At 36.7% G+C, this 17,713-nt stretch overlaps 1 protein-coding gene across 4 annotated transcripts in view; it reads right to left on the bottom strand.

The window, feature by feature from the left end:
- LOC120474747 (cadherin-18) overlaps nucleotides 1-17,713 on the bottom strand; it is a 218,080-nt gene that overhangs the window by 44,786 nt on the left and 155,581 nt on the right. For all 4 annotated transcript variants that reach the window (XM_039665305.2, XM_089122348.1, XM_039665304.2 and 1 more), the window contains one exon: nucleotides 9,456-9,575. In XM_039665305.2, coding sequence (XP_039521239.2) covers nucleotides 9,456-9,575 — 120 coding nt within the window. The remainder of the gene's footprint in view (nucleotides 1-9,455; nucleotides 9,576-17,713) is intronic.

Genomic DNA, 17,713 nt, shown 5'->3' with positions numbered 1-17,713 from the left:
TTTTAGGTTTCTAGTGAAGAAGCCATCTGGTTGGTTAAGTTAGCTAATGGATACACAAGCATCCCATGCCAGAGATCAGCATCCAAAACACATCACATGCTGATCTGTTCTTCATTAGCTCTACAGAGAAGATGGTTTGATGTTAAGATCAAAAGATCAAAAAGGAAAATCATTATACTAAATCTGCACTACAAAGTACGTGTTGTGATGCAAGAAAACCAGATTGCACAATGTTATTTTAGTATCATTGATATACTATGAATTTTCAGGCAATGCATGTCCAATCCATCAATTCACTGTTATACGGTAGGGGGCGCTATTACACATCTTCTGAAGGAATACAGAATCTCCAGATGAAAACACAGGACAAAAAGAAGCAGAAACAAGCCATAGAAGCATTGCTTAAACTCGATTGTCAAACACTCAAACATCATGTAAATCAAAACTCCCTAACGCTATCGGACTGTAAAGCTTTGGAGTTGTTGATGGAAGTGATCTACTATTTTATGATCACCATTCTGAATCCGATCCGATCGACAAAAACATGTTTTCTCAGCATTTGTTCAAAATGTTGCTTTTTTAAATGAAACTTACATTAAAGTGGATGTATGATATAATCATGTTTTTGATTCTGTCTTCAGATGATACAACAAATTATTCCAGGGGCCATGAAAGTTTTGTAAAAATGATCAAAAAAAGCTTTCACACTGATCTAAGCTATTTTACAAGAAGAAAAAATTTAAATATTTACATTTTCATTATGATTTGAGTTTAATTTCTAGTTATTTTGTAATTTTTTATATGCATATATAGTTTTTTATGTTGGTTTAGTCAAAAATGAGAAATGCTGTATGAGTTAATTTTTTATTTATATATTTGATTGTGTTTCAGTGAATAATTATTTTGTTTCAATCAATGAACATGTTTTTAAAGGTTTTAATTTTCGTTAACATAACCCTATCTAAGAAAACCTGCAAAATTTGGCACTTGGAGTGTAGCACGCTTATATTTTAGCTGCATTGTCAGTGTTAAATACATTCTTCCATTCATGTTTCGTCATCTGTGAATCTCCCACATCCCAATTCCACCCCCTCAACCCTGTTGGATCTGTCACCAGTCCTTGTTGTGGGACCTCGCAATTTACAAATGAGAAGAGGCATTAAAAAACAATGTCATGAACACATTCAAAACATCTCCTAATAAGCACGGCAAGCGTACCGAAGGTTGGAAGATTTCCCAGAATGCATCTCAGCAAACAAAAGCCCAGCACAATGGTACAAAAGGAGGTTTGTAAACTTTCCAAAACGAATCTCCCATCCATTTCTCTTGCTTTAATGCCATAACTCCATTTCTAGCCTGCCAACGCTCGAGCCCCAGCGGCTAGGCAGAGATATTACCCGAGCTGCAGCATTACTTAACCTAGGCTCCTAAGGCAACACAAGTCTCTGGCACACAGCCATTCACTCCATTAAAACAACACAAAGACTAATGTTGTGACCTTTTCATCATTTGTCAGGGGTGAGGGACTGTCTCTCTGCAGCTATCACTCAAGTTTATTGTGTGGGATTGGTAAGTGCTCTTGAGGAAATGTGATACTGGCTTGCTGTAAATGAGGGAGAGCGTAGTATTTGTTATTAGGATGAACAATAAGGCTTCAGGGAAGCCCCCAAAAATGAAAACCATAATAAAACCCCACCCATCCTTCCATCAGAGCCTTTAGACCAGCAGCATTACGAACACCTCAGCGTTCTCCCTTCGCTCGGAAGAACCATGAGGTCTCTATGGAAACCGGATGAGCCAATTCCTGCAGAGCCGTCGAGGAACAAGTGGCAAGTCTGACCCAGGGTTAGCTGAGCGAGCAAAACCGTTTCAAGCCTTTGACTGGTCTCTCCTGCGTCCCTTCTGTCTGTAATCTTCTATCGCTTCGTCTTATTTCCTCTCGCTCCCTTGGTTTTCACAGGCTGTAAAACTAGGTGAGCAAATGGGATTATGGGAAATTACCTTTGACCTTACCTACAGGACTTTGTGCAGTTTACTACTGTAGCCGGACGGGTTTAAGCAAGATATTCAGAAAGACAAATTATATTATTATTTACTTAGTGTGTTCATACTTGTATAGTAGTTCAGTTCGCTTGGTTCAGACCCATATATATATATAATAGACCCATATATATAAAGAATATATATATATATATATATATATATATATATATATATATCAATAAATAAAAAGTTTTGCTTAGTGTTCAGACAGGCATTTTTATCACTGGACCAAAAGATACCAAACCTAAATGTACAGGAATATGTACTCACCTTTTTGGATATTTTATTATAAAATTCTTACATATTGGACCTTTAATAAAAAAACTTTACTCGCATAAAAATAACACTGCACAATTATGAGTAAATTATGATTTTTGGGTGAACTATCCCTTTATTTTTGTCGCGATCGTGATCTGATTAGATTGTGAAGGGTGAATGCTACAGTACATACCTAAAATAGAGACATAGAGGTTGGTGGGACTCGTTTTTGATTTCATGTTGACTTCATATACCGCAAGACCTAGATTCAAAAAGAAAATGCGTCACCCAATTCAAAGAGTTCCTCTATTGTATATTACAGTATATTGTGATACATTTGTCTGTGATAAATAAGTGCTTTTTTCTCTGGAGGTAAAAATAGCTCAGGAGTGGTTGGTAATATGTTGAATAGCATTAACGGCTGGGAAGGCTCTGACAAACTGGCATGCTTTTCTAATTTGATCAGAACAGGAAGTTTCACTAATCCTTCCTTTTAGAGACTCCCTGATCTGTGTCAAAGAAGCTCTAAACTCACTCTAAAACCCTCCAGACTCCCTGATCAGCAGAGAAATTAGCCTACTTATGTGTACGAGTATGTGTGTGCGCACGAGAGAGAGAGGGTTCCTATGCTTTGCCCATCACCCAGGCCTCTGAAATTGGGAATTCTGATTGCTCCCTGGAACCTCTTTACAAGAAAAATGGGAATGTGAAGATTCGTCCTCACTTATTAACACGTGTGCCGGTGAGTGAGCGCGACTAGCTGATAATGAGGTGTCTTCACACAACAAAGAATTTAAATCATAAATCGACAGGGATGATGCAAAGTTGTCAGGTTAGTGACAATTATTAGCATTGCTCGCAAAGAAAAACATCACTATTCCTATTGTTTGGTTAGGGTTAGTGATTTGAACAAACCTTGTTTGTAATGATGCGTCAAATTGCACAGCTTTGCGTTTTTGAATGTCTCTTATGCTCAGCAGCTGTTCAAAAATACAGTAAAAACAGTAATACCTATCTATTTTAATATATTTTAAATGTAATTTAAAAAATCTGTATTTTCATCAGCCAGTGTCACATGATCCTTTGATGCTCAATAATCATTTCTTATTTTTATCAATTTCTTATTTTTTTTTAATCCTTTATTTAACCAGGTAAAAACCCATTGAGATTAAAAATCTCTTTTGCAAGGGTGACCTGGCCAAGATAGGCAGCAAAATTACATAACATCATTACATACGTACAAAGACACACAAATAAAAGCCGATTATGCACTTACAATGAAATCTCAACGAAAACATTGACATGTGAGGGAGTCCAACTCAAAACTTCTCATTCTCAACTTAAAAACACTTAAATGAATCAATTTACTAAGTTCTAAGTTGTTCTGCAGCAAATTCTAAATTTAACCAAATTGAACATTGTGCTGCTTAAAGGGATAGTTCACTTTGAAATTAATTTTTGGTATGTTTTAGCTTACCTCAAGATGTAGGTGTCTTTGTTTCTGCAGTAGTTTCTATTTTTATATTTTTAGGTCAAACCGTTATTGTCTGTCAGTCATATAATGCAGGTCTATGATCACCACCTCAAAGAGCATGCACAGAGAAGTCCAAATTAAACATGATTTAATGGCTCGTAAATGTAAGTACACATTGATGGCCTAAGACACGAAACGAGCGGTTTGTGTGAAAAAACGAACAGTATTTATATCTTGTAACCAGCTTAATTTTTATAAACTAACATCAACAACATATTGCTCATGGTTAGTTCATGTTAGTTAATACATTAACTAATGGACCTTATTGTAAAGCGTTACCAACTATCCCTAATGTTTTTGTGGAAACCACCATATCGAGAAAACTACCTTGGCCGGTAACCAACCAACCGGAACGGCAAACATCGCAACACTACATTCTAAAAAAGGCTGTTTTTTTTTAACCCAACTTTGGGTCAAATATGGACAAACCCAGCCTTTGGGTAACATTTTTAAATTACATTTTTAATCCAACATTTGGGTTAGTCCATATTTGACCCAAAGTTGGGTTAAAACAACCCATTTTTAGAGTGTAGCATCCAAATACACACACACACTCACATTTTCCTTTCATCTAGTTAATTATTAAAGTCATTCATTAGGAAGAATCACCATGCTTGTTAACTGCTAGTTTATATGAGTCGAATAAATCCCAACACCTGACATTAACATCTCCTCTGTTTCAAATGGAAATTAACCCAATAAATAAATAAAGCCATTGCTTGTGGTTAACCACTATTTACTGTAATGGAGTGGAGGGTTGAGCACAAATCCATAAGCGTGGCATTAAACTTCTGTTTACGGTGCCTTTGTATCTCCCACCAGTCACAAAATGAAACTGTATATTACTACTATAGCATTCTCCTCCTAAATGACATGTCCTTTTCTGGGTCTGACTTTGTTATTCTTTCTGGTTGCATCAGCTGACCTAATGACCACAATCATCTCATCCAGCTCAAAACAATACGGCTGCGCTTACCATATAATCAAAGCGAGATTGACTATTGACCAGCACTCTCTCCGTTGAATGGATTCACGTGGGCTTCTCCTCTGTCTCCTAGGGTGCTTTATCTACAGTTTTTAATCCCACTCGCCGTCTATATTTGTGTTCTCTGACATCCTGAGAGAAAGAATTTAATCGCCAATTACCAGTGAAGCAATTCAATAGCTTATTAAAGGGTGGAAGGTGATAGTATCTCATTTCCAAGAGATGATTTGAGTTTGCCTGCAGCTTTGACTGCACATTAGGAGGAAATGAGCAGTGTTTGACTTTCTTATTGTGAGCTTTCTAATAGGATGTCAAACATTTTGTGCACAGAACACAATGCTCAGCACTAAGGCCCCAATATACTTCAAGCTAAAATTGATGTGATGTAATGGGCCAAAACAAAGTTTGTCTGGAGTTTTCTGGAAGTTCATGTCAGATTCTGTTGTAAAAAAATAATTCACACTAAAATTCATTCATATGTCTTTTGAGGTTCTGTGTAAAAGACAGTTCAACAGAGGTTGGTGTTTTTGAAATCACATTTTTTTAAAACTTAACTGTTGTGTTTTACTTCCAAAATAAAAGCTTTTCAACACCATGTCTATGATGATGAAAGATAAACATGAAAATAAAGAGACAAGTCCCACAAACCTCCCAGAGAAACAGCACCTGATACAGCCGACAGCAGGAAACATCAAGGACAAATCTATATGAAAAGCAGCCCTCCTACACCGTCTGTCAGAGTATATTAAAAAGATGCAGATTAAGGGGTGAGATATATACAGAAGAAAATAAGTCTCGCTAACATGACCTAGGGCGTCATGCATACAACTTTGCATTACCTCCTTAAAATGCAAGGCATAATCTGCATAAACACCCACAGTACTGGGTCATGACTTGGAATACACTCTTGATGCACACTTCATCTACTTTCTCATCTTTGTGCCTCACACCCTTTTTGTTTTCACTAGTACACACATATTATAATATTTATACTCATACACTACGTAGTGACCAGACATGAGGTTAATTATGTAACCCAAGCGTCATATAGAATCATTATTGAGTATAATTGAGTATACATCATCAATATGTTTTTTTTTATTATTATTTATTACGTCTTTTGTACATCTGTAAGATGTCCCTCTGTTAAGATACTTCCACACACCCTGTTACACTTGCACACACGCACGCAAACACACACACACACACACACACACACACATGTTGGCTGTTGTTTTGTTGGCCTTGGAGTTTTTTTGTTGTATCTGTCACCTGTAAGTATCTGTTATAATAAAAATAATAAAATAATAATACAAATATATTATATTATTTAGCAAAATAATAAAAAATAATAATTGAGTATAAATAAAAAAAAACATAATATAATATAACATACAAATGAAACATTAATATAAATAAATATTTAAATGCATTATATATTTATAATTATTTTTAATGATACTAAGTGTTTTATTAAAATAAACACTGATGAATAGTGCATAATAAGACCTGAAACGTGTATTATGAGACTTGTCGATTTCAAAGTCCTCACAATATGAGCTGAAACCTCTCAGTATATTCATTTAATACATCTCCAAATGGGATTTTTGTGTCTTCAGTATTAAATGTCCCGAAAGGTAGTTTGTGAGAGATTGAAAGTGAAGTATCACTAACAGGGAATGCAGTAAAGCAAGAATAAGTCAATCTTTGTTGTCTTTTTTTTTCTTTCTCACACAATCCCATTGAATCGGTTTTCATGTCTCCTGTCTAAATGCATTAAGTCCTTGAACACCATCTAAAATAAACTCAGTCTGGCAACACTGATACGTCTCGCCACAATTCCATTAAGCATTTCATCTCTAAAAACTATTACCGAAGTCATCGATATGCCTGCATGCTCGACAACTTTGCGGAACGAAATTCTTCATGGTTGCCCTCCGAACTGCTGCATTTGTCTTTACTAAAGGCCACATGTTCACAAATGTGGATGGACTGTGTAATCAGAGCACTAGTCTGTCAGCGCTGATAGAAGGGATTCGTGAGAGCATGTTTGGGTGAAGGCTGAGAGGAGTCTAGAGATTTTCATCAAAAACTTCTTTGAGGTATTTCTGGCAACATTTCTCAAAATAAGCAGTGTAGAGTGACCATGGATATGTTTGGATGCATTGGTGGTGCTTGAGTGTGTGTAAGAGTTAGTGAAGTGTGGAGTGATTCAGAACCATGGACAGCACCAGCAAATATGATAACGACACACAGTTCTGGGAAGCATTTCAGCACAATGGACAGCGGCAATGTATTTCTTCTATAGTACACAGAGGAAAACCAACAGTATCCATACACATACTCGTGTGGACAGTGTGCAAATGTTTCTAGCTTTGAAGGAGTAGTTCACTTAAAAAAAAAAAAAAAATGCTGATGATTTACTCACCGCCATGTCATCCAAGATGACCATGTCTTTCTTTCTTCAGTCCAAAACAAATTAAGGTTTTTGATGAAAACATTCCAGGATTTTTCTCCATATAATGCACTTCAGTGGGAACAAATGGTCCAAATGATAGTTTCAGTGCAAACTGTTCAAAGGGCTTTAAACGATTCCAGACAATGAATAAGGGTCTTATCAAGCGAAAGGATCAGTCATTTAATACAAATATAACAAAGTTTAAGTTTTATAAGCTCAAATGTGTGACTCTCCTGTTCGAACTCATTCGTCAAAATGAACAAATCTTTTTCGAGTCAATTAGTACATTTCGTTCGTTGAATGAACCAAATGACACAAAAAAAAGATTTGTTCATTTTGATAAACAAGTTTGAACAGGAGAGTCACAAACGTGCATCACAGAACATAGCAAGGCAACCATTTGAGCTTATAAAACTTAAACTTTGTTATTTATTTATTTATTTTTTTTTAAATGAGCGATCATTTCACTTGATAAGACCCTTATTCATCATCTGGAATCGTTTGATGCCCTTTGAACAGTCTTTCCTTTTCCTTTTCCCTTTGCTTTTTATTACTTCCTTTTTCTTTCCATCTTTGCTTGTTTTTTCTTCCTCCATATTTTCCACTTTCTTTTACTCTCCTTATTTCTTGTTTTTTTTTTTATTTTTTTTTTTTACTTTTTTTAGTTTTAATTTATTTCTCATCTCATTTCTTTCTATCCTTAGCAATCTTTCCTTCCTTCCATTTCTCTCGCCTTCCATTCTTCCTTCCATTTACTTTCCTTCCTTTACTCTCCTTCCTTCATTCCTTCCTTCCATTTACCTTCCTTCCTTCCTTCCTTCCTTCCTTCCTTCCTTCCTTCCTTCCTTCCTTCCTTCCTTCCTTCCTTCCTTCCTTCCTTCCTTCCTCCCTTCCATTTACTTTCCATCCTTCCTTCCTTCATTCCTTCCATTTACCCCCTTCCTTCCATTTTACTTGCTTCCATTTACTTTCTTTGCTTCCTTCCTTCCATTTACCTTCCATTTACCTTCCTTCCTCCCTTCCATTTACTTCCTTCCTTCCTTCCTTCCTTCCATTTCTCTCGCCTTCCATTCTTCCTTCCATTTACTTTCCTTCCTTTACTCTCCTTCCTTCATTCCTTCCTTCCATTTTCCTTCCTTCCTTCCTTCCTTCCTTCCTTCCTTCCTTCCTTCCTTCCTTCCTTCCATTTATCTTGCCTTCCTTCCTTCCATTTACCTCACCTCCTTCCACTTCTCTTGCCTTCAATCCTTCCTTCCATTTGTCATGTCTTTCTTCCTGTTACTTTTCTTCCTTCTTTCAATCCTATTTCTTTTCTTCTGCCTTTCTTTTCTCCGTGAGACAAACACAATCTGTGCCTCTATTAACATTTAATGGTTTCTTGTAAAAACCCTCAAACAATGTCCACCACTAATGAACACCAAATCCATCTCAAGGCACTCTGAATCTCTTTCTCTCTCCCACCGTCTTGTCTTTATCCCTGAAAGCCTTTACACAATGTTCTCTCCACCTCATTCTCCAGGGATGCTCTCCATTATACAGCCAAGATTCAAACAATACTGCATGCATGTCAAGCTCTTTTTCTGCACAGTAAAAGGTGCTGGTGGTGTATTGTATTGCTCACAGTTGTTTTCTGATGAACAAACAGTCTAATGAAAACATTTCATTTTAAAAGGTAAGACACATTTCCTGTGTGTACTTCTTAATTGTACATCTACTCAATAAAATGCACCAGCAACTCGAAACCTTCAAGCAATAAAAACACACAGGGCCCTATTTTAACGATCTGAAATGCAAGTATCAAGCGGAAAGCGCAAGTAACTTTGTGGGCGGGTCTTGGGCGCTGTTGCTATTTTACTGGTGGGATAAATGACTCTTGTGCCCGACGCAAGTTTAAAAGGGGTTGGTCTGAAGTAACTTCATTATTCATAGGTGCGGTTTGGGCGTAACGTGAAATGGCGGATTGTTATTATTATGGCCTCCTTTTTGCGCCGACCCGCCCAGGGAGTGCAAGTTCATTTCCTAGTTTACCGACGTGCGTCTATGGAGGAAAAAAGTCTGCCGGGTGCAAAATAGGAATGAAACATGCGTCAGTGTTCAAAGTCATTTGCGCCGGGTGCAAGATAGGGCCCTTTGTATTAATTCACCTTCACGGAGATGAATAAAAGTCTTGAATTTACCAGTTTTGGGGTCGACGGAGAAATATGGCTGTCCGTGCAAAACGCTGTACACCACCCGCGCACTGTTTCCATACGTAGGGTCATCTGCGTCTGTTGCTGTGACTTGAAAAACTGATGTTCCTGCAGAAAGAGAGAGAATAAAGAATTGGTGGATGTGTGGGAGAACAAAAATATAAAATGAAACAAACACAAGCAAACTGTCCAAAATTATTCCTTGAACATAATCAAATTTTCTTCATGTAGCCTTCAAATAAGTCCCTCAACCACACAAGGAGAGTTTCTGCTCAGACCAAGTCAACAAAGATTAAAGACAGGTTGGAAATGCAGTCGTGTGTTTTGTAATCTCTCCCTGTGTCTTTTAAGCCCTCTCATTCCCTGCTCTGTCTTTGCTCATTTCAGCCATCCGCTTACAGTCTGTCTTTCTAGCAGTCTGACAGTAGATCTCTCATTTCTTCTGCTGGCTCGGGTCGCATTTCTCATCTGCACTTGTTCTTGCTCACTTTCATCACAGCTCACCAGGTTCAATCCATCCATCTGCATTGTCTGGTGCTGACGTACTGCAAACACCACAAAACATTTAATGCAGTCTTGAGGGCTGAAGCGTAAAATAGGATTATGGAGGCAGAATCTTGAATTTCATTTTTTATTCCCCTCAGTCTCCTTGCAGTGCTAAATTGTCTCTCTCTTTCTCTCTTGCCCTCTTTTCAAGTATTTTTATCCTAGTATAAAACAGATTTCTGTTCTGTGTGGTATCATATTTAAAACAAAAAACAAAAATAGTCATTTTGTTTAAAAGCTAACACCATGTAAATCAAAAATGTTTCATTTTGATTTCCTGAAGAAAACGAAAAATATCTTACGCAATTTTGCTTCTTGTGTAAATGTATCTTGTTTTAAGGATGTTTAAAGGGATAGTTCACCCAAAAATGTGTTAATAAATGTGTCAGTACTTACCCTCATGTTGTACCAACCCTGTGAGACCTTCGTGCATCTTCGGAACAGGAATTAAGATATTTTTGATGAATTTTGAGAGCTGGATCACTCCTCCATACTAGTCCATAGGCTTCTTGAGGAATTGAAACTTGCCGGCCTCAAAAAGTTATTAAAGACATCGTTAAAATAGTCCAAGTGACTACTGGCTAAATCTTAATTTTATCAAACGACGAAAATACGTTTTGTGCGCAAAAGCAAAAATAAAAAAACGACTTTATTTCAACTATTCATTTCCTTCTCTATGGGCCTCTAGTCAGTTAAACGTCACACGTAGGCTCACTATTGGTCGACGCTGGTCATGTGTGTGATGCGTGTGACGTACAACAACAGCTCACCCAGAGAAAAGGAAATGAATAGTTGAAATAAAGTCGTATTTTTGTTGTTTTTTGCGCACAAAAAGTGTTCTCGTTGCTTGATAAGCTTGAGATTGAGCCACTGTAGTCACTTGGACTATTTTAACTATTATGTCTTTAATAACTTTTCGAGGCCGGCAAGTTTCAATTCCTCAAGAAGCCTATGGACTAGTATGGAGGAGTGATCCAGCTCTCTGATTTCATCAAAAAATATCTTAATTCGTGTTCCGAAGATGAACGAAGGTCATACAGGGTTGGAACAACATAAGGGTGAGTAAATACTGACAGAATTTTCATTTTTGGGTGAACTATCCCTTTAAGTACTTGACCACATTTTCTACAGTGTTCTCTTGCGGTGAGAGCCAGCCGGAGTAAAGTCGAAAAGCTGTGTTCCCCACAAAGACTTTCAAAAGCTTTTCAATTACGGTCATCACTCAGCGTAATGCACACGAGAGACACGACGTTCACTGGTTTCTGCATAGTTCAACAGCATAAAGACCAGATAGCTAAAATTACTGTAACCGCTTCAGATAAATGTAATTTTGGTTCTAATCCTGAAGCTTCAGTGGGTTAAAATGAGATATCTTATCCCTCTCTGAACTGTATCCAGCTTTCAGCTTCACTAAAAACATTTCTATCAGAGTCGACCAGCAGCTGGAAAGTTGCTGAAACAGCTTGTCTAGCATTTTCTGATGAGAGTGTCTCCGAGGGCCAGCAGATGAACACTGTGTGTGTGTGTCGGGAGTAATAATTCTGCCCAACTAATAAAGATATTGAGGTTTTTTAGAAACTCCCAACCAAAATTTGACCCATAAAAATAAATTATAGTAAAACTGCAATGCAAGCAGTGGCTGCTAAGTGGGAAGCCGGGTAATATTTATATAAGTCAATACAGATCTTCTGCTGTTATACATGGCTATACACACCCAGCAGTCACTTTATTGCTGAAAAACACCAGCATGAATTTCCAGGCTAGTTTCTGCTATGCTTGCTGGCTTTGGTGCAAATTGTCTGGCTTGTTTTCCTTTCAAAATATCAAAAAATCCTTAAAAACCGAGATACATTTACAAGTCTTAAAGGGGTCATGGGATGCAAAAATCACGTTTATGTGGTGTTTGCATATAAATGTGTGGACACAATTACCTTACAATGAAACAAAATCCATTCACTCCTTTTTTATAATCCTCAAAAAGCCTTACAGACACTCAATAATCAAGCCGTTTGGATTTTCTGAGCAATATGATGTCATAATGCTCATGCTCCGCCCACGACCCCTGATGAATTGTCCAGTATTTGTCCAGTACATGCTTCTATCTATCTATCTATCTATCTATCTATCTATCTATCTATCTATCTATCTATCTATCTATCTATCTATCTATCTATCTATCTATCTATCTATCTATCTATCTATCTATCTATCTATCTATCTATCTATCTATCTATCTATCTATCTACACCGTTAGACCTTACCAGGTTTTTTTTTACAGTAGTTAACTGGCAACACTGTTGCCAGTAATTTACTGTAAAAATGCACTAAAACTAATAATTTGTAATTTTTAGTTAACTTGAGTTTTAGTGCATTTTTACAGTAAATTACTGTAACAGCAGTGTTGCCAGTATTTTACTGTAAAAACCTGGTAAGGTCTAACAGTGTATCTATCTATCTAATAACCTGAAGCAAACAAAGTGTGATATGTATGATAAGTAACAGGATATATAAGTTTGCAGTTATGAACCTCACACTGTCTTCATTATCAGACCCTCTAGTTTCTCAGAGCTGGAAAGGTCCAGTCAATAAATTCAGATGGCAGAGACACACCATCAACACACAATTAGATCCAGACACTTAAACGCACAGGGAATATTGACAGCAGTGGACGAGTGCTGCGTGGGGGCAGAAGTGTTCCTGCCCCGACGGGCTCATTCTGCTCAAAGATGCCAACAGATAAACGCCTCCAAACACTCGGCCTCAGAAATAAGAGGAAACAACACTAATTATTCATTTCCCTCTTCTTCTGTCGATCCTCGTTACCACAGCATCTCTTCTCCATGTATCTCATCAATATCAATCGACTGAGCTTGTGTTCCTACAGCTGCAAAAGTCAGACGAGGTGATGCTGTGCTGGTGGACAACTTTGGATTATTTGGTTAGTCTTACATTTCCAAGAGCAATGGATGTTATAAACCAGGTAAGTCTGATAAGCGAAGAGTTTATATCCCAATGGAGACATTTTTAGCTCTAATCCCAATGTGAATGTTTTGTTTACTTAGATACAATCGATATAAACATGTTTACCAAAACAAAAATACAGAAATAAAATCCCACAGTGGATATGTGGAGATGAGTTAATTAACCGTCTGTGGTACGTGTGTCCTTGAATCTGCTTGGACTGAAAAAAAAAAGAAAAAAAGAAAAAGAAAAACAAAGAAAATTTTTCTTTATGAGCATTCTTGCCTAGTTTTCCAGTAAAGTATATAAATATACAGTACATAGAGCACAATATCTTGACATTAATATCTAAATGAATGATATATATATATATATATATATATATATATATATATATATATATATATATATATTGAATTTAGATATACAGGAAATTGCAATGGAAGACGATTTCGATATATCAACAGACAACGTTGATGTTTTGGTTTTTTTTGCAACCACGCAAGAGATCACTTCTGATGCTTTCTGGCGCTTGCACAGACAATATAAATACTGTTCGTTTTCTCACACAAACCAGTCGTTTCATGTCTTAGGCCATCAATGTGTACTTACATTTACGAGTCATTAAATCATGTTTAATTTTGACTTCTCTGTGCATGCTCATTGAGGTGGTGACCACCATTATATGACTGACAGACAAGAACGGTTTGACCTAAAAATATCAAAATTGAAACTACTGCAGAAACAAAGACACCAACATCTTGGATGCCCTTGAGGAAAGCTAAAACATACCAAAAATTAATTTCAAAGTGAACTATCCCTTTAACTCAAATCAAAACCCAAAGCCAGTTGACCAGATTCATCTGGTTTTCAAATATTTAAACAAATCTATCAGATGAGACTGATATTCTATAAAAGCAGAGCATCACCTCAAGATAAAACTAATCTGTGATGGTAAAGTGGACAGTGCAGCTCTAACATAACAGCACAGTGTTCTCTAAGACATCTATAATTGGGATTCTGAACCCACTCTGCGCATGAATCGCCAACAGTAATGGACAACAGCCAGGCAATAATAGACTCCTTCAACATTGATTGCAGCTGGTCTTCAAATCTTACGATACCACAGATCATTGTATGGGCTTCAGTTGCTATAGCAACAGGCAATTGGGACGTAAATAAACAATAAACAAAGCTTTATAAAACCCACAGGCCATAATCTCCACCCAGAAGTCTTGCACACTGCATGCCAAAATAAAGAGACATGTTTCATTTGTACATGCAAACAAGCAATATAGTCTTCAAGACTCTCAAAGAGATCCAAAAAAAATGAGAAAGTGAGCAACAGTGACATTACTGTACATATACCAACATATATTTGATTTATAATATAAGCATTTTCAAAGAAATCAACAGTGACATGTTGTGTGTGGGTTGGAAGTGAGTTTACAGGAGAAGTGTTTCTCAAAGGCAGGAAGTACAACAAGTAGAGATACAAGAATAAACAATTTGCAAAACTAATTTTCATCTTCAGATATCTATTATGTTGCATTAATGCAAGAAAAAAAAAACAAAGAAAAACACTTTCTGCCTCTGTAAGTATATGATATACACTGCTTAATGAATGCAACTATGTCTAAAACCACTTAATACACATAACACATGGAATTTCAATTGTGAAACTCGTAAATAAACTGCACTGCAAACCCTCAAACAGTATGAATCGCAATCATACACACAACTCATAATGCCTGCAATACACCACACTAAACTTGATATACATATATACATACGTATATATATATATATATATATATATATATATATATATATATATATATATACACACACACACACACACACACCTCCTGTAATTCGCTTCCAACACACACAGTATGTCACTTTTGATTTCTTAAAAATGCTTATTATACAATTGGTGTATCAGAAGTAAAAGAGATGTACATATAATATACATTCATAACCCTTACAATAGGTGACACTGCGCAACGACTGGAACTTGTTTGACAATATTTTAGATCCAATAAATTCAGCCTACCAATAACATGATAAACAAATCATACAATATACATCAAATAAATCATACATCATAAAACAAATGTAAATCATATCTTTAATGGGTGGAAAATTAAAGACAACTTGATTGCTACACAGAGAGAGAGTTGAATGCTAAATTATAGGGGGAAAAAAATATGAATTGCGTTGAACAAATTTAATTATGCTCATAAGTTAATGTATTGAATTATTCCACATTAGTATTTCAATCACCACCGCACAAACCCCCTGCAGTTCCATCCCAAACCCCTAGGGGTTCACGAACCCCGGGGAAACCCTGCTGTAAGAGAATCTCTCACTCTCGTTATATTTCTGCACTATTTCTCTGAGTGGAAGTGGAGCATTCCGGAAGAAGCATGAGCACATAATGCTCTCTAAGAGCTATGGGGCTCCTGAGGGACTCCAGCCGCAAAACACAAAACTAGCGGATAAAAGCCATGGGCTGGATAGAAAAAAAAAAAAAAAAAAAAAAAAAAGCAGTTTGACTTGGGAATGGAGTGAATCAGGGAGATTTGAATTAGAAGTGATGGATCTTAGAGAGTGACAGCTTATATGTTAGCACCAGTACTACAAGCCTTTGGTTAAAATCTTTTTTCAACACACTGTGTTTTTAAAAAGCCAATTTCAATTTTCACAAGCATTTATTTCATAGATACAGTCTCCAAAACTTGAGATAAACATTTTAGACAGTGCGTGCAATATACTAATCACTTCTCCTCAGAGAAAAGTGACAACAAATCTCATGTGTTTGGACCAGAAAATGCATATTTGCTCAGAGCTGGTAATGTAAGAGGTTGTAAAGGTGGTACCATACAGAGCAAAAGTCAAATGAACCTATTTTCCTGTATTTACATGGCTTTAGTCTCTCATTCAATGTAAATCTATAGGAATTTTGTATCTGCTTTATGAGAAATCGTATGACAGATTGATGAAAATGATCACTCTCCTTCACATTCACACAGTCAGTTTTTGGGATTGACAACCGCATTTACTAAAAGGTGTGTGTCGAAATGTTCCGTTCACACAGCAACTTACATGAACGTCTCGAATACTGACTGTATGAATGTTAGGGTGACCAACTGTCCTGTTTTCATATAACAATATTACAATTTTCTATCCATACAGAGGAGGCATGACCTACTTTAAATGTATTGAAATTAATAAGGTATCTTTGAGTAAACTTCAAGTATCATTTGAGTTGGCCCATGTGTTTGTCCTGGTTTTTGGTAATCAAAATATGGTCACCCTAATGAATGTGCAATGGCAGTCTTTTACCACCAAAGTCGAGACAGAAGTCCATAAAACTGAAATGTCTCATCACTTTTGACTCGACAAGAGTTGGATCAAGCTGTGAGTTTATCAGTCAAATCTTAATTAACCGTCAATTTTGTTCTCATGCTGACATACAGTTCATAGAGCTAAAGAGCTTGTTCAAATCACCAACTCTGCATTTAACCAACACTGCAAAGCTACACAGAAAAAAATACTTAAAGGGATACTTCACCTCTGGAAAGATGAATGTGTATTTTTGAATTTAGAGCTTTCTAGACTGAGAAAAGCCAAAAAATGTATTTTTGGACTCCCAGAATGCACTTGCTTCTCGCAACACTTGCTTCGCAGTAGTTTACGAGTCTAGGCTAGTGAGTCTCCGTGATGAGTCTGCCCGAAAATGTGTTTCGAGATCGCCCAAAATGTCTAAAATGTGGCTTTTGCGTTCTACAGTCGTCATTCATTATGTTTACTGTGGCGAGCAGGACGAGTGAGGGCCGCGGGAGAATGGAGCGTGGCCGGTGGAGTGATTACCGATGGGCGTCACCTGTGAGACGCACCGGTCTCGTATCTCTCACGGAAGAGCGGGAATTGCGACTGCAGAAAGCAAAGGCTGAATCCCAGGCATTGACGGCTGGATATGTCCATGAATAAGAGGATAGTAACCCCTACTTCTCAGCTTTCTCCACAGAACTAGAGCCTGCTAGCTAAATAAAAGATGGCTGACACTATTTTGTACATTCTGTGAGTGAGATCCACCCTCTATGGGCGGGTTGAAGACATGCGGGACAGACCCTAATACTGACTGAATTCTTTAGCCTCTGGACAAAAAAATCTCCAGATGAAGCAAAAGTGACAATTTTTGGGTCATTACTTAGAGGATATTTTCCAGAGGAAAAAAAAATACATAAATCTCTTGTCTCAGGGGGATATGAGGGTGGAAATCAAATTCGAAAATACTACAGGTTTTCTACTAGTCCCTGAAGTCCCTTTAATGAGTATTTAATTAGTCTGCATTCCTTGATTTTCGGGAAAAACATTATTTTTTTTTTTTTAAATAAGATAATTTAGAAGCAACTTATCCTTTAGAAGCAACACTAAGATACTATGACTTGATTTCATGGATTGCATTTTGAATATATTGTATTTTGACTTGCTGTGCTTTTTATGTGTTGTTTACGTATGTAAAATAAGTGCCAAAATTTGACAGAGCAGAAAAACAAAATATACTCTATTAAATATTTCTTTCTATTAAAACAAGTCCTAATGACTTGCTACATAAATTTATCTTGTTTTAAAGATTTTAACAAGAAAATTAAATGTTTATCAAATGACTGCAAAGAAATTTCATAAAATACCATAAGTTGGAAAAAATAAATAAATAAACAAGGAAATCT

The sequence above is a fragment of the Pimephales promelas genome, chromosome 17 (assembly GCF_988280905.1).
Source record: "Pimephales promelas chromosome 17, fPimPro1.hap1.1, whole genome shotgun sequence".
NCBI classification, from domain to species: Eukaryota; Metazoa; Chordata; class Actinopteri; order Cypriniformes; family Leuciscidae; genus Pimephales; species Pimephales promelas.
The sequence above is the reverse complement of the archived record's forward strand: the minus strand, read 5'-3'. Positions and strand labels throughout refer to the sequence as shown.